General features: G+C 33.3%; 2 protein-coding genes across 2 annotated transcripts; one reads left to right on the top strand and one right to left on the bottom strand.

Moving 5' to 3' along the window:
- Window positions 1-401: 401 nt before the first annotated feature.
- Window positions 402-7,510, bottom strand: LOC141333430 (sialic acid-binding Ig-like lectin 14). The gene is made up of 6 exons (XM_073838429.1): window positions 7,279-7,510; window positions 6,820-7,140; window positions 6,462-6,725; window positions 1,957-2,244; window positions 1,363-1,454; window positions 402-743 (listed from the first exon to the last, which is right to left on the bottom strand). Exons 1-6 carry the CDS (start codon window positions 7,508-7,510, stop codon window positions 402-404), a joined length of 1,539 nt encoding a protein of 512 aa, XP_073694530.1.
- A 4,158-nt stretch (window positions 7,511-11,668) lies between these two features.
- ano6 (anoctamin 6) lies at window positions 11,669-27,542 on the top strand. The gene is made up of 20 exons (XM_073838014.1): window positions 11,669-11,927; window positions 14,048-14,115; window positions 14,358-14,486; window positions 15,843-15,911; window positions 16,142-16,420; window positions 16,495-16,608; window positions 18,775-18,890; window positions 18,994-19,128; window positions 20,068-20,173; window positions 20,317-20,377; window positions 21,571-21,716; window positions 21,811-21,888; window positions 22,304-22,538; window positions 23,284-23,453; window positions 23,532-23,629; window positions 23,823-23,953; window positions 24,534-24,739; window positions 24,820-25,022; window positions 26,207-26,312; window positions 26,437-27,542. The coding sequence occupies exons 1-20, from the start codon at window positions 11,840-11,842 to the stop codon at window positions 26,641-26,643; spliced, it is 2,745 nt and encodes a 914-aa protein (XP_073694115.1). The 5' UTR covers window positions 11,669-11,839; the 3' UTR covers window positions 26,644-27,542.
- The last annotated feature ends 43 nt before the right edge of the window (window positions 27,543-27,585 follow it).

Below are 27,585 nucleotides of genomic sequence, written 5' to 3'. Positions count from 1 at the left end.
ATATATATAGAAATAATAGACACTGGTGTATAATAAAATACATACTAAAAATAAATTATGCAAGAATGGATAGCAGGTTGTAAATAATGAATTTGGGTTTCTTTTTTGACCCTCAAAGCATCGATACCCATTGTTTCAGCTAAAAAATTTTACTGTTCCACAGATTACAAAAAAATCACCCACATCTTGGATGGTCTGAGGGTGATTAAATTAACAGCAAATTTGCCTTTTTGGGCAAACTATCTGGTTAAAGTCCTGAGAAAAAACTCTTAAATAAAATCTCTTCTTTTATGTTCCACAGAAGAAAGAAAGTTCTATATGTTTGTAATTGTCATTTTTGGAGGTATGTTCCTTTAAATAGCTCCTCTGGTGCGTAGAGATTCCAGGTTTTTGGTTCAGTCTTATGTTTCAGCTTCATCTGCACTGTCCAACTGTTCCTTCTGTCTGTAGCGATGGCTCATGTTTTCATAAATCACATGTTCTGATGATGTGTCTGTGATCTTTGCTGTCATGTCTTGTTTTTTGGGCTCTGTCTCAGATGCTGCGGCTCCTGCAGGACGGTGTTGGACCGTAGCGTATTCACTGGTCAGCGAGGCGATGCCCCAGATCTCTCCTGAAGGCGGTTTAGTTTTTGTGAAGTCGATGGTGGAATAATGAAGAGATTCTGGTGCACTCGGTGCTGTGGATGACAGCATGCCTTTATTGGTGTAAACCAACTCGTCGTAATTATCCAAAGCAATGGCCTGATGGAGAAGAAACAGCAAAATAAGTGGAGAAGATCTGCTGAACGACTGTCTGTAATGTCTTTGAGGATCAATCACTCACTGTTTGAGTCAGAATCAGTCCACATGTGTCGTCTTGTCTAGTTTCTGAAAGTTTTTCTTTCCTTCTTCTGCAAAACAGGTTTTCAGGTAATCAAAAAAAATGTATCCTACTTGTGATGAGGCTAAAACTAGGGTAAGTCTCATTAGAACAATGTGTGAACCAGGATTATTATAGTTAACCAAAACTAAAACCATTAAAAATGTTATGTGAAATTATTGCTGTTCTAAAACAACTAAAACTGAAATAAAAATGGATGAAAACTTTATAGACATTTTAAAACAAGAAAATTATTAAAATGACAAACACACTATTTTGTCATTTTTATAATTTTTGTAAATGCCTGATTTTGTTTGATTTTAATTGTAGTTTTTTTGTTATTATTTGTTCTATTTTATTTAACATTCATTTAATTTTAAGTAACAGATTTTTATGGTTTTAGTTTTTAATATAATAACCATGCTTTAAGCTGAATATTTCAGAAAGCATTTATCACAATAGCTGTTGTTCTTTTCTTATTCCTCAAAGGGTCGTTTGTACCCACCGTCCGTAGCAGAACATCACGAGGCACACGATCATCATCACTGACGCACCGACAGCAACTCCGAGCAGCACCGACGGATGATGGAAACCTGGAAAGCAGTGTTTTATTGCTTAAAGGTTAGTCTTTCTTAGTTCAGGAGATCTCAGATGTTTCTCAGGAGAAATAAAAACAGCCCCAAATGTGTCTTTCCTACAGTATAGAGCTGTAAAATGAATGTAAGGAACAACTGAGATCATTAGATTTTGAATTTGTGAGAAATATTTAAATTCATATTGAGATCACAGATGTTTTATTACAGAATTTCTAATAATTTGACATGCGCACATTTCTTTGAAGAAGAGTTTACATTTAGTCTACGCTTGATCTCATTACTGTATAGAGGAAACGATTCCCTTGTGAAAAAGAATATTTAAGAATGATAATAATTTTGAACATTTTTTGAACACACTACAGTTTAGATAACAGTCAAGCATGTGCTTTAGTATATTAGTCACACATCGAAATAGGAAAAGAAGCACACTTTTTTCACTAGGGTAAAGATATCATTTGTGATCTTTCTTGTTGATTTTGTGTTGTTTTATGTTTCTCACTTGTCTCTTGTGGCGGTGGAATGGCCTGAAACTGTTGAGTGGCGCTGCCGTGAATGTTTGTGCTGAAACACTGCAGGACGTCTGTGTCCATGAGGGACTGACGGGTGGTCAGATCGCTCTTTACTCCTGTGCTTCCTATCATCTCCTCACTGATGGACGTTTCTGTAGAGTTAGCGAGCGTATGTCCAGACAGACGCCACTCTAGTGTAGGACAGGGATTCCCATGAGCCTCACAGACACACACCATTACACCGCTTCTGCTACAAGAGCTGGAGATTTTAGGCGCAACTGAAAGAGAGAATATGATTGTTATGATAAAGTAGGTTTTGACGGTCTCTACATTGTAAAATATGTTTGTTATTTTATTGATAAAACACTAAAATAGCTACAGTAAAAACATTTTAATTGGTTAACAGAAAGTTCCTTTACTATATACAGTGAAAACACAAATAAATCTAACAGGACATTTCATGTATTTAAATATATTTGTATTTACACATTTGCAATGATGAAGTTTCAATATAGTATAATATATTAATTTTTATATAAATTATATATTAATATTAATTTTAAATGTAATATTGAATTAATGTTAATTTTGTATCACTGAGATACTATCATACTTTTTAATATTTTGAATCAGTCTTATTCAATCTTATTTTATTTTAAGTTTTAGTCACTTTGTTGTGTTTTTGTCATTTTTATTGGTTTTCATTTTTAATAATGGTCTCTAAAGAGTAAAAAATCTGTAATTTTAATGGTAAAACGCTAAAAATAGTCAATAGTCTGTATAGTCAATCACCGTCAACCTGTTTACCATTGCCACATGGTAATATTCTGTGATGCATGCATCATATAAGATATTACTCCATATAGCATGCTGTAGTATAGTTTATATAATAATATTGACTTCAACTTAAGCTGTATGTATGGGCTTTTTCAAACTCTTTAGTAGTCTTTTTAGTGCTGAAAGTCATATTTTGAATGCAAAAGGAAGTATGTGTTTCGTGTATGCTTTTATGGTAAAATTGCAACTTTGTCAATGTCAATTTACATTTATTTTCATCATAAAAAGTGCACTTTGCATTGAAATGCAATGCAATCTAGAGAATTATGAATTTGCTGCAATTACTGCAGTTACTGTACTATATTCACAGTATTTATGCTATGAGGGATCAGATTAAGTGAGTGCTTTACTCACACTGAACATTCAGTTGAATTGTTGCGTTGCATTGGCCATGCTGGTTTTCAGATTTACAGCTATACCATGTGCCGTATGTAGGGTTTGTCACAATGTAGGTGTGATTATATCCAGTCTGGAGGAGCTCTAATTGAGATCCGTTCTCTCTGTACCAGGTGTAGTTGAGCTCTGCTGGGTTTGCATCAGAGCTGCAGCTCAGAGTCACTGAATGACCCTCCATCACTGAGCTGGTGGGAAATGCTGATAACAATGTGTTTTTTGGAGCATCTAAAGAAAAAAGATGTGCATTGTAGAATGTGTGGTTTAACCATAGACAGGGTTTAACAGGTCAATATTTGAAACAATATTTTACAAGTTTCAGATGCAGGCAATGTGTTGAAACGTGTGCAAACATCTATAGTAGCCCACAACTCTGACAAAACAAATTGTCTGTATTTTACCCATTACCTGTTCACTTCACAATAGCTGTGTGTAAAAGATTACTGTGTTAAAACAACACAAACAGTGAGATATATGATGAAAGTTTGTAGCTTATATTATTGTCTGGGTTAGACTGTTCTTTATTGATCTAGACTAAACAGTCTGAATTGAGACGTGCTTGACTGTCTGAACTGGATGTCTCGCAGATTACCAGGTACTTACACTGGATGTCACACTATTTAGTATTATGACTATTTTTCAGATTTTTAAAATAATACTTAAGACACCGACTATAAAATAACATAATGGAAGTATGAGAAATATATATTAGCAATTAGTTAAAACTGTTAAGTTAATACTCACACTGGACGTCCAGCTGCACTGATGTGTTCTGTGTGCCACGTTTGTTCTCAGCTGTACAGTAGTATCTTCCTCTGTGTGTCGAGACTGTATTTTTGATGGTCAGGTCTGGTCCGGTCTGAACTGGATTCAGGAGTTCTTCAGTGTCTCTGTACCAGGTGTAGTTCACTGCTGGGTTTGCATCACTGCTGCAGCTCAGAGTCACTGAACGACCCTCCAGAACTAAACCAGATGGATGTATCCACACCGATGTGTTTTTAGGAGCATCTGATGGAAGACAAAATGATTTAATTTATAAAATTGTTATTTTACACATTTTTAAAAATAATTATGTTGTCATTAACAGCATGAAATAATACTAATGGAAGTATTTCACATTTAGTGAAAAAAACTTGCTTTTAAAATAATACTGAAAGAGTTTGCAGGTGATAGTGTAATTATTGCTGTTTTAATGTATATAATATTACATATAATTATTTTATTTCATCTTAAAGGGATAGTTCACCCAAAAATGAAAATTTGATGTTTATCTGCTTACCCCCAGGGCATCCAAGATGTAGGTGACTTTGTTTCCTCAGAAAAACACAAACGAAGATTTTTAATCAAAACCGGTGCAGTCTGCCAGCCTTATCGTGGACGTGGATGGGCACCAAACCTTTAAAAGTAAACAAAAACATACACAGACAAATCCAAATTACACCCTGCGGCTCGTGATGATACATTGATGTCCTAAGACATGAAACGATCGTTTTTTGTGAGAAACTGAACAGTATTTATATAATTTTTTACCTTTGATATACAGCCACGTCCATCTGTCATGAGCACGAGTTTGGCATCAGTCACGTCACATGTGCACGCGCTCTAGTGTAGAATACGCAAACGCCGGAAGCGATCTGTTGCATGTATACGACACTCATTGTTTACACAGAGCACAGAGATTGTGGGTATAGCGGCTATTCAAAATGGTAACCACTTGCTCGTCTCCTGATTGTTTAAACCGATTTAAAGCTAAAAGATTACGTTTGCTTGCACAAACTCATCCGGGACTTTTCACTGATTTGCCCTTACAGCGTTTGCGTATTCTACGCTAGAGCGCGTGCTCATGTGACGTGACTGATGCCAAACTCGTGCACATGACAGATGGACCTGGCTGTGTATCAAAGGTAAAAAATGATATAAATACTGTTCAGTTTCTCGCAAAAAACGATCGTTTCGTGTCTTAAGACATCAATGTATCATCACGAGCCGCAGGGTGTAATTTGGATTTGTCTGTGCATGTTTTTGTTTACTTTTAAAGGTTTGGTGCCCATCCACGTCCATGATAAGGCTGGCAGACTGCACCGGTTTTCGTTAAAAATCTTCGTTTGTGTTTTTCTGAGGAAACAAAGTCACCAACATCTTGGATGCCTTGGGGGTAAGCAGATAAACATCAAATTTTCATTTTTGGGTGAACTATCCCTTTAAATGATTAAAAACTCTTAATACTCACACTGGACGTCCAGCAGCACTGATGTTTTCTGTGTGCCGTGTTTGTTCTCAGCTGTACAGTAGTATCGTCCACTGTGTGTTGGGTTGGTCTTGTTGATGGTCAGGTCTGGTCCGGTCTGAACTGGATTCAGGAGTTCAGTGTCTCTGTACCAGGTGTAGTTCACTGCTGGGTTTGCATCACTGCTGCAGCTCAGAGTCACTGAACAACCCTCCAGAACTAAACCAGCTGGATTTACAGACACTGTTGTGTTTTTAGGAGCATCTGATGGAAGAGAAAATGATTTAGGCCATAACAATTCATAGAATTATTATTTGACACATTTTTAAATAATTACGTTCTCATTAATAATATGAAATAACACTAATGGAAGTATGGGGAACATTTAGTGAAAAAAAACATACTTTTCGCATAATACTGAAAGAGTTTGCAGGTGATAGTGTAATTATTGCTGTTTTAATGTATATAATATTACATATAATTATTATATTTCATCTTAAATGATTAAAAACTCTTAATACTCACACTGGACGTCCAGCAGCACTGATGTGTTCTGTGAGCCATGTTTGTTCTGAGCTGTACAGTAGTATCGTCCTCTGTGTGTCGGGTTGGTCTTGTTGATGATCAGGTCTGGTCCGGTCTGAACTGGATTCAGGAGTCCTTCAGTGTCTCTGTACCAGGTGTAGTTCACTGCTGGGTTTGCATCACTGCTGCAGCTCAGAGTCACTGAACGACCCTCCAGAACTAAACCAGCTGGATTTATCCACACTGATGTGTTTTTAGGAGCATCTGATGGAAGAGTAAATGATTTAGGGTATCACAATTTATAGAATTATTACTTTACACATTTAAAAAAATAACTGTGTTGTCAGTAACACTAATGGAAGTATGGGGAACATTTAGTGAAAAAAAATGCTTTTCGAAAAATAGTGAAGGAGTTTGCATGTACACTGTGTAATTGTTGCTGTTTGAATGTTTATAATATTATATATAATTATTATATGTCATCTTAAATTATTAAATACTCTTAATACTCACACTGGACGTCCAGCAGCACTGATGTGTTCTGTGTGCCGTGTTTGTTCTGAGCTGTACAGTAGTATCGTCCACTGTGTGTCGGGTCGGTGTTGTTGATGGTCAGGTCTGGTCCGGTCTGAACTGGATTCAGGAGTCCTTCAGTGTCTCTGTACCAGGTGTAGTTCACTGCTGGGTTTGCATCACTGCTGCAGCTCAGAGTCACTGAACGACCCTCCAGAACTAAACCAGCTAGATTTATCCACACTGATGTGTTTTTAGGAGCATCTAATGGAAGAGAAAATCATTCAGGTGATTATGTTACAATATAAAGCACTAATTATAGATGATCATTCAGCATAGATTTATATTCCTGTCTTACACTGAACTCGTAGCAGACGAGACTCTTGTGTTGTGATCTGCTGCTGTAGCTGATGTGTTGCATTGCAGGTGAAAGTGACTCCATGATGACGGTGAGAAACAGTGAAGTTCAGATCAGAGATGAGCTCAGTTTGGCTCTGATACTGCCCTCCTGTGACGTTTTTATTGAGAGACGAGCTCCATGTGATGTTTGGTGGAAGAAAGGGACAGAAGATCTTAGTAGAGCAGCGCAGACTCACTGAACTTCCCTCCATCACCTCCATCATCTTCATCACCTCCTGTTGATCCTTAAACACACTCATTGTGGGTTTGGGTGGAGTTCCTGAAACACACATAGAGATTACAACGTCATATAGATTATTATATCCAAAAATGAAGGTACATATTGTTCAGTAGTAGATGTATTTTTAATTTGTGTCAAGTCGCACTACTGAAGCAGCATGAACAATATGACACTCACCTAAGATGGCAATTTGAACCTGGGAGTATGTAGGTGGTTTGTAGCTATATTTCAGTTTACCGTTGGCTTCAAATCTGAAGTAATATGACCCATTATGACTCTGATTGACATTATCAAAGCGTGTGGTGCAGTTTTTCTGTGTAGCAGTGCCAAATATTTGTCCTTTTAACAGTCCAGTGTTGGGGATGCTGGAATCAAACACTTCAACTTCAGGGCCGTTTTTAAACCACATTCTCTTCGCACTATCAGTGAGTAAATATTCAAGTTGTTGATCAATATCAAATGTGCAGGGTATGAAAACACAGGATCCTTGCAGACCTTCTACTGTCTGTGGCAGATTGATATTGTAGCCACAGAAAACACCTAAAACAAACAAACAAAAGGAAGTAATCATACAAAGTCAATATGCAGAACAAACGACTCCAGCACTTATTGCTCTTCAGTCACATTAAGGTCACATGAAAATGTGTCATAATAATTCAGCTTGTTAAAAAGAGGAATAATCGATAAGAATGAGACCTTGTATCAGAGAACCAGTGAGGAGGAACGTCACCAGTGTTTCCATCATTTACATGTACTCCACCTAATAGCAGAATATACAAAATATATATGTAAAAATAATAAATTATTTACTTTTTGTGACTTATTATAAACACATAAGTGCTACAACGATTTTTACATGAGTACACATAATACTTTTACTTATCAGATTGTGTAATTACTTATATCAACATCATTAAATGCATTAAACAATACATTAAACCAGGGTTTTCTAAACTGGGCTTAATGTAAGAACTGCATTTGTAAATTGATAAACATTTATTAATTAGTTAAATCATAAAGCTGTAAAATAAATAATCTATACATTTGAACATTAAAAAAAAATAATATTTAATTTGTTAATCTGAATAAATATTTCATGTCAAAGGGTTTGCAAAAATGTTTCAGAATTCCTGTTTTGCTAATTTATTTAGATGAGATTCACACAACCATATTGTGAATATAGTCAAAGCTAAATGGTATGACATTTAGCTTTAGATTTTTAGTCAATAAATTATGATTTACTGCCAAAAAGTAACTGTAATCTGATTATGACCATTATAAAATGTAATATACTCTAATAAAGAGTACTTTATATTTAGTAATCTGATTACATAATCCAGTAATCAGTAATGTAATCAGTTATTACCCAGCTCTGATAATACTAAAGATTTAAAATAATATAATAATAATAAAAATTCATAAAATAATAAACAGGACATACTTATCTTATGTTTCAAAATCTCTAAACTACAGAAGTAAGTGCAAGTTTTTACTGTTGTGTAAATGACTTACCCAAAAAGATGACAGAAATCCTCTCAGAGCTCAAGATGATGCTTCTATACTGGACAGAGGGAAAGCTGTGTGTGAAAAGACACAATTTAGTTGGTATTAGAGTTGTACCACTTCCTCTTTAGTCAGAACTCAGTAGCCTGACTGAGAAATCTATGCAAATCAGTTTGAAGCTTATGAATAACTGAATAACCATAACTTGCAAATTATATTTACTTAACATTCATTGTGCTGTGAGATCAAGTCTTCATGCTGATATAGAATTAACTCTTAACCCTTTGGTATTCATTGTTGAATTACATTTAAAACACCATGCTAAGACACCAAGATGTACAGGAGATGAGGAAACAATTCATTTTATTTTGGTCTCAGCTCTATTTGAGATACTTTATATCAAGGTAATGTATTATGGGCCGGTAATACTTTGCATGCTCTGTATTGTTATAAAATCAAATACGGAACATGGGTAATTGAATATTAAATAGTCGACTGGCAGATGCTTTGTAACCCAAGAAGCCAAAAGCAGAAGAGACTGGCTCAAAATACTGTAGAGCTATCAAAACAAGCTGCTCACATGGTGAACTTGTACTGCCATATACATCGTATCTGTGTTACAGAATTAAATATAGATGTAATAGTGATGAGCTTTATATAACAGTGATCTGAGAGCTTTCTGCACTTGTCAAAAAAGATTCCTCAGCAGGTTCAGGGGATATAGGTCTAATATATATATATATATAGAGAGAGAGAGATAGATATATAGAGATAGATATGTTGATATATATAAATTGTTGCTGGTTGAATATGGATTATTGAATATGACTATTAAGAAATCAAAAACCCAGTAGCTCAAAGGATGTCAGCTTTCCTTTTTTTACTCTTTTATGCTTTTTTGTTTCTGCTATTGAATATATGCTGTTATAAATGCCTCAGTCAAATTCATTCAAATTCTGTTTTGTAACAGAAACCGAGTTATCATTTGCAATATCTATACTGAAACTGTCTGCGTATGTTGTCGTATCCAAACATCTTTTCCAAAAACAGAAAACAATGGCTGTGTGTTAAGGCGTTTACATTTATGAATATCAAACTTCCCCAAAATGAAAATATTTTTAAGCAAAATTTGAATGTGTACATCTTCCTTTATTATACTGAAGGTTATATCCCTTTTAGAAAATTGAGAAATGAAATAACCTGTCATTTTAAGCCACTCATTTAAGTGTCTGGTGGTTAAACAATAATAAAAATAAAAATAAAAAATCATTTTCGGTATCACAAACAGCACAATTATAGTGATCAATATTGAATGTCTAAGATTAAAAAGTTTATTTAAAGTGTATTTCTTTGGCTTTAGGAAGTATAGGAACAGAAAGATACATGGCTCAAAAAGTTGAGTCTCTTGATTTCAAGAAAATTGATTTGGAAATTGTCAATAAAGTTCAAATTAATTTGACGAATTACTTCTAATACAGTTTTACTTTTTTATTTTTAAAGAAGGTAAATGAAGAGATTTAGTTACATTGAGCATTGTAGATCTAACCAACATAAAACCCTGTGGAATACACTTCAATAACTTATCATAAGTCTTGTGGTTTATCTGAAAAAATAAAAAACAGACCAGATACCTCAATTCCACCATTCTCTTAAAAAGAGTGACTTAGAAAGAGTAAAATATACCTAATATTCCGAATGGGCGAATTTGTAATGGGTAAAATTTGAATTATAAATGAAGTTCCAGTATAAAAGAACATGCCTCTTAAAAATGGGATAATTGGAGTTTTTGTATTGAGAATTCAGAACGTAATACAAATTCAATTCCAACAACATTTTGAAAGACATTACTTTAGGCACAAAACCAAAAACTATTATTATTATTAGCACTTCCGTCTGCCGCCTGGTGAAGCGAACAAAAAACTCCACTTCACTTTCTACCATTACGATAAGTAACACTAACTCACCACCAGAGGGCATCAAATTGTAATTTTAAGTTCTTATGTATAGTAAAAGTGGTTTTAATAAGACATGACATTAAAGGTCTTTTTAATTGTATTGGGAATTTTTACCTGAGATAAAACTAATAGCCTAGATTTAACCATATCTATTGTCCACTTAAGACTATAGAAGACCCAATCCACTTTGTTCGATTTTTTTTTTACATACAAAATATACATATTTTGGGCATTAAGTCTTGATTATTTGTCCACAGTGCATCGTGTTGTATAAATGTAAACTATACACGTACATTATCTACTTTGGACAACATCCTATATAAATTAAAATGCACATAGTTTCTGAATGGGTAGTTTTAGGGTATTCCTGTATATCACTTTCTGCTCTAATCTTAACTGAGGCTTCTAACATTCCTATAAAATCAAAAGTAAAAAATTTAGGAATGCTTATCTCAAAATATTCAGTTCTGTATATTGTAATATAAAGATGTTTTGATATTCCCAAGTTGTTTGTACATGAATGATTGTTCAATAATAAAAAAAAAACTTTCTGCTCTAATCGTGATAATTGCATATTTTGTGGTTGACGACTCACTACTAAAGACTTATTATGCTTTTGCGTGCTAGCATTACCATCTAGTTACACTAATTAATATCACTCGTACATAAAATGGTCGTATTAATTTAAAAAGGGGGATAAAAGTTACTGAAAGTATAAAAAAGCTGGTCTTTACACGCGTCTGTCACTCAAATCACTCCGTGTGAAAATGAAGAAACGGAAATGGTTCCTGGTGCGCAATGCGTTCTGACTTTTCAAGTTAATAATTTACTCAAACGGTATACAGAGTTGCTAGTTTAAACAGAGAGATGAATTAACTACTGACAGAAATATATATTCTATGGCCTGATGTACCAAATACCAAGTGTGAAAAGATGTACGATTATATAGACAAGAATTACGCGCAAACCAGAAGTCAAACACATAAGTCACATATTATTGCAAAAGCGGAAACTAGAAAATATCAAGTGCAACCACAGAGTTTATGCAATGGCTGTCTGACAGGCTATACCCCGAAAACCCTCTTCCGACCCCACCTACTCTCAGCAAGTTCAGACTGGAAGAAGAAACTTCACGCACTTGGTTCTTTCACACTCTGTGATTTCTTTAAGACGTATGTTTGCGTCTCAACCGCTCATCTGTGTTGTATAGACGCACTTTACTATCTGATACATGCTGCATTGTTTTCTAAAGAGTTTGTGAAGAGTTTAAAGTCGCAGAGATGAGTGAAGCAGAAGACAATGACATTCTTGAGCTGGACTCAGAAACAGAGGAGGGAGAGGTGGAGATGAATTTAATGACAGAAATGGGTGAGTTTCAGCATCTTTTAATTGTTTTTTGATGTACATATAGCGAACATGATTCAGAGAAAAAGAGGGCAAACCCTGGAGCCACGCTATTTTGGTTTCTTTTCGCCGCACGCAGCGGTTCTGTTGAGCTTATCGGAAGCTATCAGAAGTCCCATTTTACAGATAATAACACAAATAATGCGCTCAAACTCATTCAACTGACTCGAATATATTTGCATATGTAAAACGCAAAACACAACCTAACCAGAACGACAAGTTACATAATTAAAACATCCTCTCAAACTCTCCTAAACTCATTGTTATTTATTTATTATTAATAATTGCACTCGTGCGTTTTGTGTGTGTATTTTGGTGTAATGTTTACTGGCCAACAAAAAGATGCTTTTAGAACGTTTTGCTAAACGTTATTATTAAATGTTCTCTTAACGTATTTTTTCTAATGTTCAAAGTATGTTTTAACAAGTTGAGTAAACATTCCATTTTATCGTTTTGAAAATATTGTAGGAATGTTATATTTGAATGTTCGTTGAACATTGTTACATGGATGCAGATAGAACGTTACATTAATGAATGTTTTTGTGCTAACGTTTTGAGAACATTATTAAACACCAGATCACTTCGAACGAACGCTCTATTAATGTCACATGAAGAACATTAGTGAAAGAAAAATAACAGCAGTGATATTTTAGTATAATTTGATGCAATGTTATAGTTTTTGTTATTATTTTGAATTGTTTAATTTTATATGGTTTTTATTAGTTATAGTATTTTTTATTTTAGTTTTAGTTATTCTGAAACATCACGTTAAATGAAAAAAGGGGGTTCCAGAGAGCCATATTTTACAGTTGTATTATCACTATTATTGTTGTTGTTAAAAATTTTTTAAAGTGAAATATTGCATTACTTATTTTATTTTTATTTAGTAATTTTTATTTATTAAAAATAACTTACTATTATTATTACTACTGTTATATAGCTGTATATACAGCTCTGAACGTCCATTAAAAAAAAGTTTTAAAGAATGTTTTAACAAATGGTTATGCGGACATTTGAGTGATAATTCCATTTAATAATTTTGCAAACATTGTTACGTTTGAATGTAGAACGTTATGAAACAAGTTACATTTAAAAAACTTTAAGAAACAAAATAAAGCAAAAAACGTTACATGGACACCCAGCTAAAATGTTTTAGGAAAAAACATGACATGACATGGCATTTTTGCGCTAACATTTTGAGAACATTATTACAATCTTGCAGAATGTTCTGGGAATGTTCCCTGTTAGACAAGTAATGATGTTACTGTTCCTCCACTTATGATTCTGATGCTTGTTTACTGTAAAGCATTTTACAAATCCATTATTTTTAGTAACAACAAGTGTTATTAATATATAATATATGCTGTAGATCAACTCTGTACACAAATACACACGTGTCTGAAATAGAAAAGTCTGCGTATTTTCTGTAGTGTGTGTTTTATGGACAGTTTTATTCCCCATGCTGGAATGGGAGTCTGTTGTGGAGGCGTTGTTCATAAAGTCAGTCAGATGTTCCTGGACCGATGAGTTTTCCTTGCACAGGCTGTTTTTAGGCCGTTGCTATGGACATTTTCCGTTCTGCCGGGCAACATCTGATTTGAGTTAATTTTTTCCCATTATGCTTAGCTCTTTGGCTGGTTTGTTTTGCTTGGGTTTTCCCTTCACTGTGAGTAAACATTAAATCAGAGAATTCCAAAATGTTCACATGCTTTGTGTGAATTGCTTTAATTAGTTTGAGTGTAATAATGTTTGATGCTGGAATGTATTCACCCTCAGGCCATCCAACATGTGGATGAGTTTGTTTGTTTGTTTGTTCATGGGAACAGGTTTGGGAAAATTAGCATTGCATCACTTGCTCACTAATTGATCCACTGCAGTGAATGGGTGCCGTCAGAATGAGAAACCAAACAGCTGATAGAAACATCACAGTAATCCACACCTCTCCAGTCCATCAGTTATTTTAAGCAGCTGTTTGGACTTATTCTGACAGCACCTATTGACTGAAGAAGATATGTGACTCACATCTTTTGCCTGTTGAATGTTTCCTTTATTGTAATATTTTGTGTATGCTTTTTTTTTTCCAGTTTATTCTGAAGAGTTGCCAACATACAAATCTATGCCTAAAGGTCAAGCTGTGCCGAAAGTGGAAAGGGTTGGTTTCTTTTTCAATCTGCATTTATAAACAGGAAAACATTACTAGACAAAACACACAGGCTCTCAATGCTTTAGAAAGTTCATTACAAATCTCAAGTGTTTAGTAGTGGAACATTTATCTGAATGAATTCAGTAGTTCAAAGCTGTTTATTAAGGAAAACATTTAGTACTTTTGCGTCACTAAATGTAGGTGATGGAGATTATTTTGAGCTTCTTATGACATGAATTTGTTGTTTGCAGGCTGAATTCAATGGTAACCCTGATTCACTGTTTTTCAATGATGGAAAGAGACGGATTGACTTTATTTTGGCCTATGAGGACGAGTCGAAAAATGTGTCTGAGAAAAAACGCTCTCTTGTGAGGAGAAGAGTAAGTCAAAGTCACTTTCACACATTCATTTAGTTCCCCCTTTTAAGGAACAGAAACTTCTAGTCCTTTACTAGTAATCAGAGCAATAACCTTAAAGAGATAGTTCAAAAAATATTTTTAAGTTATTTGGAAAATCTTTTGTAATCAAACAGTTGACGGTAGCTGTTGACTTCCATAGTATTTTTTTTTCTATACTATAGAAGTTAAAGGCTACCATCATTCTTAACAGCAAAACCTTTTTCGTAAATGCTGAATATCCAAAACTCCTCCTTTTGTATAAGACTTTCTATAACAAACTTGCTATTTAATGCCTATTTTTGTGAAATGTTGTTTGTAAAAAAAAAAAAAAAGGAAAATACAAGGAAAAAAAAAACAGTTCACAATAATATGTGACCCTGTACCACAAAATTAGTCTTAAATAACACAGGTATATTTGTAGCATGCCCAAAATCATTAGGATATTAAGTAAAGATCGTGTTCCATGAAGATATTTTGTAAATTTCGTAATTATATCAAAACTTAATTTTTGATTAATAATATGCATTGCTAAGAATTTCATTTGGACAACTTTAAAGGTGATTTTCTCAGTATATTGATTGTTATGCACCCTCAGATTCCAGATATTTAAATAGTTGTATCTCAGCCAAATATTGTCCTATCCTAAAAACCGTACATTATGAAAACGCTTTGATATTTAAGTCTTCAATCTAAATCAAAACATTGACCCTTATGACTGTTTGTTTGGTCCAGGGTCACATATATATAATATGCATTTAGAAAATATATTTTAAGCAGACTTTAAGCCTTAACTAGGTAAAAATATTGAAACTTAAAATTTAAATGTAAAATTTGAATTTGAATTGAAAAAGATCAAATATTTACATAAGGATGTAAGATACCTTTTTTTTTCTTTTGTACAGTAAAGAAGATTTTCAGCTGAAATTATGGCTCTTATTGATTTATAAAATGCAAGTCAATGGGTGCTGTCACTTTGAGAGTCAAAACAAGCATATCAGGCAACACAAAGTTAATACCCATGGCTCCTAATGGTATACAGCGGGGAAAATAAGTATTTGACACATCAGCATTTTTATCAGTAAGGGTATTTCTAAGTGGGCTATTGACACAAAATTTCCACCAGATGTAGCCATCAAGCCAAATATTGAATTCATAAAAAGAAATCAGAACATTTAAGTATGCAAGTTGAGTCATAATAAATAAATACTTATTTTCCCCGCTGTATAAAGGTCTTGTGAAGTAAAACGACCTGTCTGTGCAAGAAATTAAACATTATTTAGTACTTTATTATTACAATAATGTCAGTGAGGGTTTTTTCCCCTCTCATTTGTTCTCTAGCAAAGACGCAGAGAGTTTTTCGAAGGAAGCCTGATGAATATGGGTGTGGAATTGGAAGCAGCACAATCTGTAAGTGATTTAAAGAAGACTTCTTATAAACATTATAGAGATTTATTTCTGTTACTGAGTTTATCATGCCTGGTTTATATCAGTTTTACTCATATATGTGGACCTCTCAGGAAGGATACAGTGAGTTCTGTCTGAACTTGTTGATCTGATTTACAGGAATGTTATTGTTTTAAATACACGTACACCTTCCTGTAGCTCTGATAGGAGAGTTTCCTCCTTGTGTTTTGTAGGTAAAGGACGAGAAGCTCATTTATGTAAAAGTGCACATGCCTTTTGAGGTTTTGTGCACTTACGCTGAAGTCCTGCACATCAAACTGCCCATTCAGGCCAACGATCTGGCCCCGCAATCATCTGCATACAACTGCTTCACGCGCCACTTCTACCCCAGCGAGGATGTCATCGTCAATGAGCCTGACTTCTTCACGGCTCCTTTCAGGAAGGACCAACTGAATTGTTTTTGCGTGAAGGACAAAGAGCAGTTCTTCACTCCGGCCATGAGGGGCAGAATGGTGCGTTGATGTCTCAGAGTCGCTGTGAGTCTCAGTGTTCAGCTGTTTTTTACTAATATGTCGTGGGTTTGCAGGCGTACTACATCCTCAGCCGAGCGCCGTACGACGTCAAAGGAAACATGAAGAAGTTTGGCATCAATAAGCTGCTGGATGGAGGCGTGTACAAGGCTGCGTATCCATTACATGATGTAAGTATTAGCTATATACATACATATAAATAGATTGCACTATACTTTCAGGGTTGTTATAGTTTACTAAAACTAGAACTATTCAAAACATATTTTGGTAATTCAAAAAAGACTTTTGTAATATAAATATCAGATGAAAACAGTAAATGGTGAAGAAGGACATGAATAAAAACTAAAACAAATAAAACCAATAAATCTAAATAGTAATAAAAAATCACTGAAATATCAAAAGCACTAAATAACAAGATAAATAAGTAAATCTAAAATTAAATAAAAAACTTAAAAGCTAATTTAAAATATTACTAAAAATAGTAATAGTATGTAAGTAATACTAAAATATTTAAAATTATTTTAGTATCATTGAGGCAATCTTATGTTCTTTTATTATTATTTTGAATCGTTTTATTTTTGTTGTTTTTATTTTAATTTTAGTTAGTTTTAGAATTAATTTTATTTTAGTTTTAGTTATTTTGAAACATAAGTTAAATTAAATGAAAATGAGTTCCAGAGAGCCTAATTTTACGGTTGATTTATTATTGTTGTTGTTAAATATTTCTTAAATTAAAATATTACTATTGCATTTGTTATTAGATTTTTTTTTTAGTCATTTTATTTAGTAAAAATATCAAATATCAAATATTACTATTACCATTACTATTATTTTATAACTCTGTTAAATTGTTATATTATAACTCTGTATATTATTTTATCTTCTCTCTCTCTCTCTCTCTCTCTCTCTCTCTCTCTCTCTCTCTCTCTCTCTCTCTCTCTCTCTCTCTCTCTCTCTTTCTCTCTCTCTCTCTGTCTATATACACAGAAAATAATAAAAATAAATAAAGTAATTCTGAATACAAATAAGTTAATAAATAGTTTTAAAACTAGTGTGTTTCTGTTATTTTTATATAATTTTATTATTAATTTAGTTATACTAAAATATCAAGAAATGTTACCTTGGTGACAAGCTGAAATTGATGTATTTTATAAATTCATTTTTGAAGTGGATCAAAACCTTTCATCAAAGTTGTCCTAAAACCAAAACAATACATGTTCTTGTCTTAGGACAACTTTGATGAACGTTTTTTATCCACTTCAAATGATGACTCTTGTATTCTTGTTTCATTTTGTTGACATATTTAAGGTTTTTAGGTTTTAACATTTTTTATATATAATAGGTGAATGTTGTCAGAACAAAGCTCATTGTCGAGATTTTTCATGCTTATTGTCATTTCTATAAGCTCCAGGCAGTGCAAAAAGACAGCCTTTGAAATCTTTATCATTCAGTTGATCAGTGAGTGTACAATCTCCATTCAGTAAGATAACATCACATTCTGGCACTTTCTTCTTAAGAAAAAAATAAAGATTAAAAAGAAAAGCTTAGCATAGATCATTGAATCCTATTAGACCAGTAGCATCGCATTCAAAAATGACCAACGAGTTTTGATATTTGTCCTATTTAAAACTTGACTCTTCTGTAGTTTTATCGTCTACTAATACCTGCGGAAAATGTAAAGATGCGATTTTCTAGGCTGATAAGATTAGGAACTACACTCCCATTCCGGCGTAATAGTCAAGGAAGTTTGCTGCCGTAACATGGACGCAGCAGGCGCAGTAATATCACACAGCACATGTGCAAATGCTAACCTTGCTGGGAACTAATTTCAGGCACTGTGTGATATTACTCCGCCTGCTTCGGCCATATTACAGCAGCAAAATTCCTCGACTATTACGCCGGAATGGAAATATAGTTCCTAATCTTATCGTCCTAGAAAATCACAGCTTTACATTTTCCGCCGGTATTAGTACACGATATAACTACAGAAGAGTCAAGTTTTAAATAGGACAAATATCGAAACTCATTGGTCATTTTTGAACGCGATGCTATTGGTCTAATAGGATTCAATGATCTATGCTAAGCTTTGCTAAAAGTGATATCGCCAGAACAGGAGAACGGCTGAATGGATTTCAAAACGGTAAAACTCAACTTATTACCTCAGGGGGAATTGGAGAATGAGCCTATTTCCAAAAAAAGTGGAGTGTTCCTTTAAGGTTTTTACATATCCTGCCCACGTTCTGCATTTAATCTGAATGTGGTTTATGTAGAGTAACTGAAGTGATGCATGAGTATTAATGTGCGTTTTGCTGCTGTTTTTGTGATTTCTGTCACAGAGCAGATTTAATGTGAAATCTAAAGAGCCTGATTGCCCTAATGAGCGATTTCTGCTGTATAATGAGTGGGCTCATCCCAAGAGCTTCTACAAGATGCAGCCGCTGGACCTGATCAGGTGTGTTTGTGTGTCATTCTGCTAATGCATTCATGCTGTTTCTGGTTTTTCTTCTGCACCCCTCCAGATGGATGAGTTTGTTAATATGCGCCTCTGCTTTCAGGAAGTATTACGGCGAGAAGATCGGCATTTATTTCGCCTGGTTGGGTTTCTACACAGTCATGTTGACTCTCGCTGCTGCGGTCGGGCTCGGCTGTTTCATATACGGATACGCGACCAGAGAGATGAGCACTTGGGGGTACAGCAAACTCCCATATTATTAAAAATAATAATCATTATTATAAATAGTAGTAGTATAACCATTATTATTATTTTATAGACATATTGAATCTTGGCCAAAACATTAAAAAAAATTAATTAAAAATAACAAAATAAATTACATACAATGATAACTGTACAGTACTACAGCAGTGTGATAAAGACTGTCTATAATTCTTTTTTAATTTGAAATGAAATGTTACAATACTAATATTTAATTTCTTTAGACATAGACTTAGTATTTATTTAATAATAATTTAATTATAAGTATTATTACTACTAACAGATGTTAAAAAAATCTAAATATGTTTGCCATTTCTATTATTTTATATCCATATTGATATATATTTACAAACTTTTAGCCTAAAAATAAATAAATTAATTAATAAATAATTAAAAAATCAAATAAACCCAAATAGCAATAATAAAAAATAATCAATAATTAATGAAAATAATAATAATAACACATAAATTGGCAAAATAAAGTAAGAAATTTCATTTCAATTTTGTTCAAAATATTACTAAAACTATAATAATATATAAATAATAATAATAATATAACACCATAATATTTATAATATTTTCTTTCTAATATTTTGAATTGTTTCTATTTGATCCAATTTCATGTTAATAATAAAGTTTTAAAAAATTATATAATTACAAAGGTTGTCAAAAAAGCAATAAAATAACATCTAAAGAAATTGTGTGATTATCCATTTACATATAATCGCAGAATGTTAGCCAAAAAATCACATTGAAATAAATTAATTATTGATATATTAATAAATTATAAATATTTTTTATTTTTAAATTATATAAAATTTGATTAAATAAATAACTTTTTTTAAAATTATTATTATTATTATTATTACATTTTAAATTGAAAAACGTTGACTAATTTTGACTGTTGTTTGGACAGCAAAGAGGTGTGTGACCCTCGGATTGGTGGCGAAATAATCATGTGTCCGCAGTGTGATAAAGATTGTCCGTACTGGAGGCTGAACACCACGTGCGAGTCGTCTAAAGTGAGTAGTCAAACACACACCTACCAGCAGCGTCTCCTCTGGAGGATTGTGGGATTTGGTGTCTGATCTTGGATTTAACTGATGTTTGTTTTGTTTGCGAAATGCTCTGACGCTGAGAATGTGTTTCTGTTTTTTCTCCACAGAGACTGTGTATATTTGATAACTATGGGACGCTGGTGTTTGCCGTCTTCATGTCTGTTTGGGGTGAGTGATCTCTTACACAGGTCACATGATCCCAACTGTTAATGTTGCTAAATCTTTGTCTGCTGGCAAAAAGCCTGCTCCACATCGCAGCTTATTCTGGCCAGTAACCAGGATTCAGCGTGATTAGTCATGTTTGTGAATACATTTAGTTGCATTGGATAAACATGTTTGGAGTTTCAACAAAGCTTTTGCTGATTTTGTATGCAATGTGTTTCATTTGTAACACTTTGCAGTAAGGCACAGTTTAACATTTGTTAACTTTATTAACCCTGAACAAACAGGGTTATTGTAGGTAAATAAAACTGAAACTAATACTAAAACCTAAATACTATTTACTAAATACTAAATACTACTTTTATTTCAATTTGACTTTATGTACTAAAATAAGTAAAATTGGAATAAAATTAATAAACACTATATAAATATCTATCTATTTATCTATCTATCTATCTATGTCAAAAACACAACAGAATTACTGAAACAATAAAAATGTATTTAAAATATTATTTTAAACTAAAATAGTATCTCAGTGCAACAAAATACTAAAACATTAACAAAAATTTACATGAAACTGAAACATAAAAATAAAAACCGATTCAAAATATTATTGAAATCAATCGTTTTTTTTAACACTTGATGTAAGAATGACAGATAAAAGCATTTCATAATCTAAATGCTATTGTATTTTGTATTTTATTTATTTTTTTGTTATTTATTGTATGTTTTCATTTCATTATTAGTATGTTATTATAGATTTTTTTTATTACTGTTTTAAATCAGCTTTTAGTTTAACTCTCATGAAATTTGTAGTGTTTTTTATTATTATTATTTAGGTTGAATTGATTTTTTTTGTTTGTTTTAGTTTTAGTTCTCTTTTTAGTTTTTTTTTTTTTTATTTCCAGTTATTATTTTACTACTTCAACGTTTCATTTCATTTAGCTACAAAGGCATTTATTAATGCATTTTTAAAATCAAAAGTTGTGTCTTTTAATTTTATTTAATGGAAATGAGCTAACATAAACAAACCACAAACAACATTTTTATTAATAACTTTAACAAAAATAATAAAAATTTTAACAAATGCATTGCTTATTGTTAATACATTAACTAATGGGACCTTCCTTGTAATGCAGTATTTCGATGTATTGCATAAATCTTGCCGGTTTATATGCAATATGTTTCGTCTTTCGCAGTGACTCTGTTTCTTGAGTTCTGGAAACGTTATCAGGCCAAACTGGAGCATGAATGGGACACAGTGGAGTTTCTTCAGCAGGAGGAACAGCCTCGACCTGAATACGAGGCCAAATGTGTCTATGAGAGACTGAACCCTGTTACACAAGTATGAGTGTCACTGTATGCAGTGCCTTTATTCAGATTAATTAGTTGCTTTTAGGTTGTGGTCAATAACAATGAGCTTTTGTGTTTATGTACAGACTACAGAGAAGGTGCCGTACACAGCCTGCGGGAAGTGCATTAGAGTGTCGTGTGGCATTAGCACTGTGTTATTCTGGGTAATATTGTGCTTTCTATTTTTTACAAGTAATTAAATATTTAAAAAGGTATCTAAAAGTCAACATGATAATAATGCCTTCTGATAATCGCACACTTTTTCATCCATGGTTTAATTTTAGAAGTAAACATCTGTTGTGCAGGACATTGTAATAATTTTGAATAAGATTTTGATAAAAAATAAAACAGTATTTCACTGAAACTTTCAATAAATTGTTTATGAAATGTGATTTTAATTAGGCTTTTTTATTACTAAAATTTAATGTAACCTTTAAAACGGAGTCCATAAAATTTAAACACAAAAAAGAGAATTTAGAAAATAAAATAAATTTTAGGAAAAGTTCTGAAATCTGTCATGTCATGTTACTTTTCAAATGAGTTGAGAGATTGTCTGCCTGTCTGATGCGTCTGTTGTAGGTTCTGTTGATCATAGCATCAGTGGTCGGTGTGATCGTGTATCGTCTGGCGATGTTCATCGTTTTCTCTGTGAAGCTGCGCTCTGATCTGAAGTATACTAAGGAGCTGGAGCCGTTCAAAGAGTATGTCACCCCTCAGACGGCCACGTCCATCACAGCCTCCATCATCAGCTTCATCATCATTATGATTCTCAATAACGTCTATGAGAGAGTGGCCATCTGGATCACAGACTTCGGTAAGTGATACAATGATTAAACAGAAATGAACCCCTCTGTGCTAATGAATGATCCTGAATAACCTTTAATATTACTATTTAGGTTTAAATTATTTTTAGTCAGTTAGTTCCTGTTAGTAATTTTAGTGCTTTGACTTAACATTTCACTTATTGGCCAAGGCAACATTTAATTTTTTGAATTAAATCTTTTTATTTTGTCTTAGCTTTTAATAAAAAATACACACAAAATTTTTAAACCGAAATTATAGTATTAAAATTTTTATTTTATTTTAATATTTAAGATGGAATTTTCAGTGATTTTGCTGTGCTTCTTTATTACCATTTATTTTAAATGGTTATTTATGTTATCATTTCATTTATTTTCATTTTAGTTTTTGATTTTGCTTTAATTCACTTTTAGTTTTTATTTAACTTCAACTTAAATTATTTCATTTAGTTCAAAGTCCATTTTTATAAATTCCCTTTTAAGTCTTTCATCTTTTTATTTTATTTCAGCTTTATTTGAATAAACAAAAAAAGCTGTTTTAATTAACAATAAGAACCCTATTTTACATGTTCAAGATTCTCTAATGTTGGTTAATAGTATCATGGCATGCAGATAAACAAATTAAATATTTATTTCATTTTTTATCTCAAAACTATTTATACTATTTCACTTTTCAGTATTAATTAATTATTAGCATGCGAACCCCACTTTGATAAAACCCTGATTTTTAGAAAATGACATTCATTCTGTGTGCTGCAGAGTTGCCACGGACCAAAACGGAGTACGAGAACAGCCTGACGCTAAAGATGTTCCTCTTCCAGTTTGTGAACTATTACTCGTCCTGCTTCTACATTGCTTTCTTCAAAGGGAAGGTGGTGGGATATCCGGGACAGCCCGTCTACTGGTTTGGTGCGTTCCGCAATGAGGAGGTGAGACATCTTCATGCACTGATATTGCTTGTTGATTAAAAGCAAAAATATGACATCTTTATTTCATGTAATGTTCAGTGTGATCCTGGTGGCTGTCTGACTGAACTGACCACACAGCTGTCAATCATCATGACAGGGAAGGCCATCTGGAACAACATACAGGAAGTCTTACTGCCGTAAGTTTCACACAGAAACCTTAAACTTGCTGTCAATGATAACAGAAAGCATCAGTTTATAAAAACAAACCAAGTCTTGTTTGCAAGGCTAAAATAGAAACAGAAACTAAAATTAAAACTATTAAAAAATAGAATAAGAACTATTAGTAACAGTTTAAAAACCACAGCAATTAATAACCATTGGTGTTTGTAGGTGGGTGAAGAATCTGATATTTCGTCATTGCACCCAGGTGGGTTCAGAAAAAGTGATTCCACGCTGGGAACAAGACTATCAACTCCAGCAGATAGGAAAGCTCGGCCTGTTTTATGAGTATCTGGAGATGGGTGAGACCTTACACACATCTAAACCATGAAACATTGCTGTTTACCAACACAGATGTCTTAAAGGGATAGTTTATAGATTAATTTATTCACCCTCAGTCAATTGTTCTTTAGTAGAACAGTAAAGAAGATTTTTAGCTGAAATCATGGTCTTTGGTGATTCATTCAATGCAAGCCAGCGACTACCAGCTCCTTTGAGAGTGAAAAAAATCATATCAGGCAACATAAAATTAATACCCGTAGCTCCTGATGATATATTGAGGTCTTAAGAAACAAAACTTCATTTCCAAACAGGGAAATCTGATTCAGGTTTTTGCGAAGATCGATTGTTTCGCTCAATATAACATCAGGAGACACAAGTATTAATTTAATGTTGCCTGTTTGTGCTTTTTTGACTCTCAAAGTGCTGGTAGCCACTGACTTGCATTTTATGAATCACCAAGGACCATGATTTCAGCTAAAAATCACTTAAGAATATGCTAAAAGTCACCCACATCTTGGAGATCCTGATGGTGAGTAAATTAACAACACATTTGAATGTATGGCTGAACTACCCTTTAATATATATTTTTGTCCGCTGCAGTGATCCAGTTTGGTTTTGTGACTCTGTTTGTGGCGTCCTTCCCGTTGGCTCCTCTCCTGGCGCTGTTTAACAATCTGTGTGAAATCCGCGTGGACGCCTGGAAGATCACAACTCAGTTTCGTAGAGTAGTTCCAGAAAAGGCCCAGGACATCGGTGCCTGGCAGCCCATCCTGCAGGGGATAGCGATACTAGCGGTGGCCACAAATGTGGGTTGAGAGGAAGTCGTTGTTTTGCATCTTGTGTAATTGAGGTCACGTTCACTCACTGTGGGTGTTTTCCTCTCTAGGCTGCCATTATCGCCTTCACCTCTGACATGATCCCTCGGCTGGTTTATTACTGGGCGATTTCTGTCAGCTCTTATTCAAATGGATCTAACCACACCATGGAGGGCTTCATCAACAGCTCGCTGTCTGTGTTTAACATTAAAGACTTCAGTAACACGAGCAAACCAAGACATGACATCAGCCCGGACAAAATCACCACATGCCGGTAGGCTGGTAAAACATAACTGGTTGTAATTACACTGAGATGGTTTCAATTTATCCTTTTATAAGCCTGCCTCTTTTTCAAGCTTTCTTCTGCACGTTTAATACACAGCATGCATGTATTTAAACATTTAGAAAAGTGAAGAGTGTTATAAGTTATTAAGTGATCTGTATGTTTGGATCATACATAATAAAACTGACAACCCAAACACATAGACTTCCACAGATTTGCATAGTAAAGAGCAAAAGCTTGTTTAATAATATGGCAGATGGCAAGAGATATTGAAGAAATATTGATCTGTGGTTTTTGAGGCGCAGTTCAGTGAATGGTTATTTAAAACCAAACGAGTTTTACAACCTCACTTCACAGGAAAAGAAAATAACAAAGCACTTTTTAGTTCTGTGGAAAAGCATCTGCTGATGCTTTAAAGAACCAAAATAACGACGACTAAATAATCCATGCAGTTTTTAGTGAGTGAGATTTAATGAAATTGTAGTTTTTATTAATATTTTGAATTATTTCTTGTATTTTATGAATATTTTAGTTAATGTTTTAGTAATTTTCTACTGTGTTTTTGCAAATTTTAGTTTTTTATGTCGATAAAGTTTTTTATTCAATTTTATTTTAGTTTAATTATTTTAGTCTGTCAAGTTACACTAAATAATAAATAGAAATGTTTAATTTAGTAATTTAGGAGTTAAAAAAATATATAATGAATTTAGTTGAAGTATATTATTTAAATATTTATCGTTATTTTTAGTATTTCTAGTTAAGAGTATTAGTTAAGATTCTTTAAATTATCTTTAATATTTTGGCATTTCTTTACAGTAAGGTTATAACTGTTAACATTAATTATTAGTTAACATGAACTAACTAAAATACTTCTAAAGCATTTATTAATTTTAGTTTTAACATTTACTAATACATAATTTAAGTGAAAAGCTGTATCTGTTATATAAGATTAATAAATCTCATAACAATAATGCTTATTATAAGATAATCTTAATGCATTCATTAATGTTAACAAATTAAGCCTCGTTTTAAAGTGTTACCAATATATAAATTTAGAAAACATTTTTAACAATTTAATTATTTATTATTATTATGGTATTTATTTATTCATTCATTATTTTACGAAACAGCATTGTTATATAATAACAATATAATCATTTTTCTTATGTTCTCAGGTATCGTGATTTCAGGCATCCTCCCGGTCATCCTTATGAATATGAGTTCAACATACATTATTGGCACGTTATTGCTGCCAAACTAGCTTTTATGATTGTGGTTGAGGTAAGTGACTAGATGTGAAACAGCTAATGATAACTTATTAAAACAATCTTTCTTTTTTTTTTTTACCTGCCACCTTTGTGCTGCTGTTTGAGGTTGTAACTAATCTGTTTTCTTCTCCTCTCAGCACATTGTTTATTTCACCAAGTTCATGCTGTCCTACATGATCCCGGACGTTCCGGAAGCTCTGAAGGAGCAGATCAAACGTGAGCGTTACCTGACGCAGGTGAAACTGCACGAAAGCAGCATCAGACAATTCAAGGAACTCCTGAAGCCCGTCGCTGACAATCTGCACAACGAGTTTGAGGATTCAGAGTTGGACCTGAAACTGTGAAGCCTTAAAATGCCAACCCATGTCAAACCTGAAACTACATCCGTTACCGTCCTTTACCTGAATCCCTTAATCGCGCCCAATCTCACACTCGTATTCAGTCTTTAAACCTCAAACAAACATGGCCAAGAATATTTGCATAGTCATTTTCATTTTAACAGACACTTCTCATGCAGAGTGCTGTGTATATGATCACTGTACTGGTATCTGAATGAGGTGCTTTACTTATTACAGATAAAACAGGAGCAAGATCTTTGACCACTAAGTTTAACATTTTCAGAAATCGCTCTTTATGGGTGAGAAACATCACTGAAGGCTTCAGTTTGTTCCAGACGGACACTAAAAATCAACAGCCCTGGTTCTGCCAATCCATTCAGTGTATACTGTTACATATTATATTGGCATGTTATGTTATTAAAACCAGATATGTCATCTTCAACCACTTTTTATTGAACTAATGCACATAATCTGGTGTAAAACAATGAAAGATATATTTTTTGAAGTATTATGCTTTACCAAATAAATAAAATAAACAGAGCACTTAATGCATTTCTAAATACACCTATACTAACAAAAAAATGTAATGGCATGTTTTTTTTGGACATGTGCCGTGGTATTGGTCTAACATTTGAAATATGGTGTTTATAATTGTGGTGTATTAGGGTAATATGGTATTACCTTGGATAGCATCATTGTACCATGGTACTGTCACACTTGATAATGTGAGCATAAGATGCCATAAATTGCCAGATAAAATTTCAGCCATGCTCTGTATGTTTGTGAATATTACTATTTTTTGTTTGTTACAAATTTGTAAAATATCATGTTTACATATATATACATACATATATTTGCACATTTTGGCCACGTTTTTATATGAAAAATAAATGGTTGATGTACAATACTGACTCTTTACATTATTTCAACAAACATGCTTTATTTAAA

The sequence above is a fragment of the Garra rufa genome, chromosome 4, assembly GCF_049309525.1.
Source record: "Garra rufa chromosome 4, GarRuf1.0, whole genome shotgun sequence".
Taxonomy (NCBI): Eukaryota; Metazoa; Chordata; class Actinopteri; order Cypriniformes; family Cyprinidae; genus Garra; species Garra rufa.
This window is presented reverse-complemented; position numbering and strand designations above follow the sequence as displayed.

Bases quoted from the DNA above. Each gene is read 5' to 3' on its own strand.
- LOC141333430 (XM_073838429.1), bottom strand. From the start codon at position 7,510: ATGTGGTTTAAAAACGGCCCTGAAGTTGAAGTGTTTGATTCCAGCATC. The intron at 2,245-6,461 runs GTGAGTATTAAG...TCTCTCTTTCAG, and splicing joins AGTGCTGCTGGACGTCCAGT to TTGCGCCTAAAATCTCCAGC. The intron at 744-1,362 runs GTACAAACGACC...CTTCTCCATCAG, and splicing joins TGTTCTGCTACGGACGGTGG to GCCATTGCTTTGGATAATTA.
- ano6 (XM_073838014.1), top strand. From the start codon at position 11,840: ATGAGTGAAGCAGAAGACAATGACATTCTTGAGCTGGACTCAGAAACA. The intron at 16,421-16,494 runs GTGCGTTGATGT...GTGGGTTTGCAG, and splicing joins CGGCCATGAGGGGCAGAATG to GCGTACTACATCCTCAGCCG. The intron at 20,174-20,316 runs GTGAGTAGTCAA...TTTTCTCCACAG, and splicing joins CCACGTGCGAGTCGTCTAAA to AGACTGTGTATATTTGATAA.